General features: G+C 31.4%; 1 protein-coding gene across 1 annotated transcript; it reads right to left on the bottom strand.

The window, feature by feature from the left end:
* Positions 1-1,870: 1,870 nt before the first annotated feature.
* On the bottom strand, positions 1,871-2,699 carry LOC113366961 (the record flags this gene model as incomplete). Its single annotated transcript, XM_026608603.1, has 1 exon — positions 1,871-2,699. A coding segment is annotated over exon 1 (829 nt), but the record flags the coding sequence as incomplete, so codon positions are not given.
* Between the last annotated feature and the right edge of the window lie 971 nt (positions 2,700-3,670).

The raw sequence follows: 3,670 nt of genomic DNA, 5'->3' as shown, positions 1-3,670 counted from the left end.
CAAAAACTAATCAGCATATCTACATATATAAAAATAAGTCGGGTTTTCCTTCCTGACGAAATAACTCCAGAGAACGAACGATTTCGATTTCGACAATTTTGCATTCGTTGGAAAAGTCTCGGGCTCCGCAAGGTTTATAGCTAAGAAAATTATTGGTGCATGACATCGTGCCATTTAGAAAATTATTGTATTTCACATGGGCAGTTACACGTTGCCTGCTCACGAGTTGGGAAATCATCCGCTTTGTTTGTGTTAACGTCAGACCAAAACAACCAAAAATGTGGTTTACCAAAGAGCACTTCAATGAAACGGATAATTTGCGGATTCACTTTCATTTACTTATAGAAGTTAAACTAAAAAACATTTCATTTTTGTAATCGAAATAAATTCATTACTGTTGTGCAATAAAATCATTTTTTTCCTTTTCAAATATAAAACAACACAAAAATTTCTTCATCTTTCTCACTAAACCATCTGGTGGTGAAACGGAGTTCGTCGGGTCTGCTAGTCTTCTTATAATAGGAATCGAATGATTTTTGAGTCATTCAAATCGGTTGATCAATGCGCCCGAGAAGAAAAAACTTGTGACATTGATTTCCGATTGTCCTTTCTTCTACAAGAAAGAAATAAGAAAGGATGTCTTTTCTATTACTGCCACAGCCGTATATATGCAATATACTCGATACGTACACATATAAATACAAATAGGATTTATACTTATGTATAAATTTGCCTATATTTTTCTAGATTCGAAGAAATCTATACAGCTAGTTCATCGTGACTCGTATAAGGTCATGGCATTTCACTCGCGAAATGTTACACCGGGTACAGCTTTGAAATATTGTTCGGCGAAGAACATGTAGTAACGTTTTGCACATTAATACCGTACGGTGCACACCGGACTTATAGGGATGTCAAATTCGTGATATCGAAATTGGTACTCATTAATACTAGTAGTGATGCAATTTACGAAAGTTTTGAGACCAGGATCAATATTTGGGAAACTTTATATTTAGGTTTAGGGGTATATAACGAATTTTATTTGAACCTATATTTTGTTAACGATATATTCTATATCAGAGTCTATATACTCTATATTAAGGCTTCTTAAACTACGGGTCGCGACCCCAAATGGAGTCGCATAAGAAAATTATGAGGTCGCGAGTTTTTAAAGCCAAATATCATTTATAACATCACGTCTAGATATTTGTATGTTTTACAACGATCGTATATTAATATGCATATACAGATACATATGAAAAATATAGTTTTAGAATTCGTTGTAAAACAATTTGGTAACAATTGTTACCAAATAAATAAATCATCTAAAAATGTTAATTTTTTTATATGTATGGGATTGTCAGATGGGGTGGCCAAGAAACTTACATTTATTAATTAAATACGGTGCGAAGGAAAAAGTTTAAGAAGCCCTGCTGTATAATATAATATTAATTAGTGGTATATGGCATCGTACCTTAAAGCAAATTGCTGGAACTTTCCGCACCGTAATGAAATATTTGAGGAATATTAATGTTTTCAAATAGATTATTATAAATACTGTAACTTATATATTTTTACTGAAAAGTAAATAAATAAAACTTAATCAATCGGATTTAATATGAAGGGCATTGTCTAATATTTGTAAGAATTATATAAACTGAATCGCAAATTTAAAGTTATTTATTTGAAGAATATAAGCGAGTTTCAGAACTTTAGCTAGACTTAAATTTTTTTTTTTTTTTTTTTTATTTTTATTTGGCCTCTAATAACAATACAGCCACATACAATATTATATTAACAATAAACAATAATTATATATTTATACCACTTAATCTAATAAAATTAACTAAAATACTATAGCACTTCACACTTCTTAATATTGTAACTAAATTAACTGGTTTTTCTATGCAACTACACTCATGCAGCTTATTCAACATATCTTGTCTGTTCTTCTCAAACAGACCACACTCCAATATTAAATGTTCTCCACTTCCAACTGATTTACCACACCTACATACATTCGAAGCTGCAACACCTATCCGATGCAGGTGTGATGGAAAGCTTCCATGGTTTAATCTTAACCTCGTTAATGTTACTAAGGTTCTTCTATCCTCGAATTTGAAACTTTCTTGCCACATTCTGCTTCCCACTGTTGGATTGCATACTCTATAATAGGCCCCTCTAGTCTCATTTGGATCGATCCATACTTTTTGCCACTCTTTAAAATTTCTATTTTTACACCGTTTCACATAATCCTTGTATGTTGCTACATGCATAATAGATCCATTTTTTGTTGCTTGTTTTGCTATTTTATCAGCCATGTCGTTTCCTTTGATTCCTGAGTGAGCCTTAATCCATATTATTTTAATGGTATACCCTATTCTCATCAGCCTATTAATATCGAACCACACTTCATAGAACAATATATCTGATAGCCGAGTTTTGTTGTATAAATTTTGTAGAGTTTCTATACTACTTTTACTGTCGGTGAATATAACTGTCTTCATTATTTTGTGCCTTTGAATTAACTCTATTGCCTTTTTAATAGCAAAAATTTCCGCAGTAAAAATTGAAACAAAATCAGGCAGTTTATATCCCAACTTAATGTTCAAATTTTCCAAATATATTGCACAGCCCACTTTCTGATCAAGCTTAGATCCATCAGTGTAAATTACATTGTAATCTCTTATTTTTGTCATGTTTATATTAAAAATATCATCAGAAATGCTATATATATCCAGATAAAGTGTATTATAATATGGGTGTTTTGTATAATTGATACCTTCCTCTCTTATCTTATTTACATACAAATAGCTATTAACTAGGCATGGTTTTTTTCTCTTTTTCCAGTACTTATATATTGTAGTGTCTATAGAAATTTTACCTACTTTGTCTATAATTTGATTATCCTGTATTATTATTTTTTCAAGTATAAATTTGTCACAAATGAACTGTCGTCTTAGGTATAAAGGCATCTCCCCACTTTCCACCAAAAGAGCATTAGTGGGAGTGGATCGCATAGCCCCCATACAAATTCTCAAACAGTTATATTGCACTTTGTCCAATACCCTACAGTAAATCGAATTATTAAATACAATACATCCATAATCAAAAATGGGTCTTATTAGTGTTTTATAGAGGTTCAAGGACGTAATAGGGTGTGATCCCCACCATGTACCATTGGTCATTCTCAAAATATTTATTCTTTTTTCTACTCTTTTAAGCACATAATCCATGTGGTGCTTGAAAGATAACTTTTGATCAAATATAACTCTAAGAATTTGTTATATTTTTGTACTTTAATGATGTGATATTTACTATTTATTTTATCCACATGATTAATATTTCTGTGTCTTGTATAAATACCAATTGAACTTTTATTATCTGATAATTCCAGACCTTTCTCTTCCAGCCACTCATGAAAACGATCAATATTTTACTCATTACCTCACAAGCTTCCTGCAGGCTTGCTTTTTCTACATAAATAACCACATCGTCCGCATACTGCAAAATTTTTGTTCCTGGCTCCCAGATCCCTTCTATATCTCTTACGTATATCGCATATAATAAAGGGCTTAAAATACCTCCTTGTGGTAACCCTTTATATATTTTCCTTGGTCCAATTATTTTACCATTTATTCTAAAATATATTTCCCTTTCAAAGATATAT

Source organism: Ctenocephalides felis, unplaced genomic scaffold (genome assembly GCF_003426905.1).
Source record: "Ctenocephalides felis isolate EL2017-DRISC unplaced genomic scaffold, ASM342690v1 CF-g0.4_SCAFFOLD_00642, whole genome shotgun sequence".
NCBI classification, from domain to species: Eukaryota; Metazoa; Arthropoda; class Insecta; order Siphonaptera; family Pulicidae; genus Ctenocephalides; species Ctenocephalides felis.
This window is presented reverse-complemented; position numbering and strand designations above follow the sequence as displayed.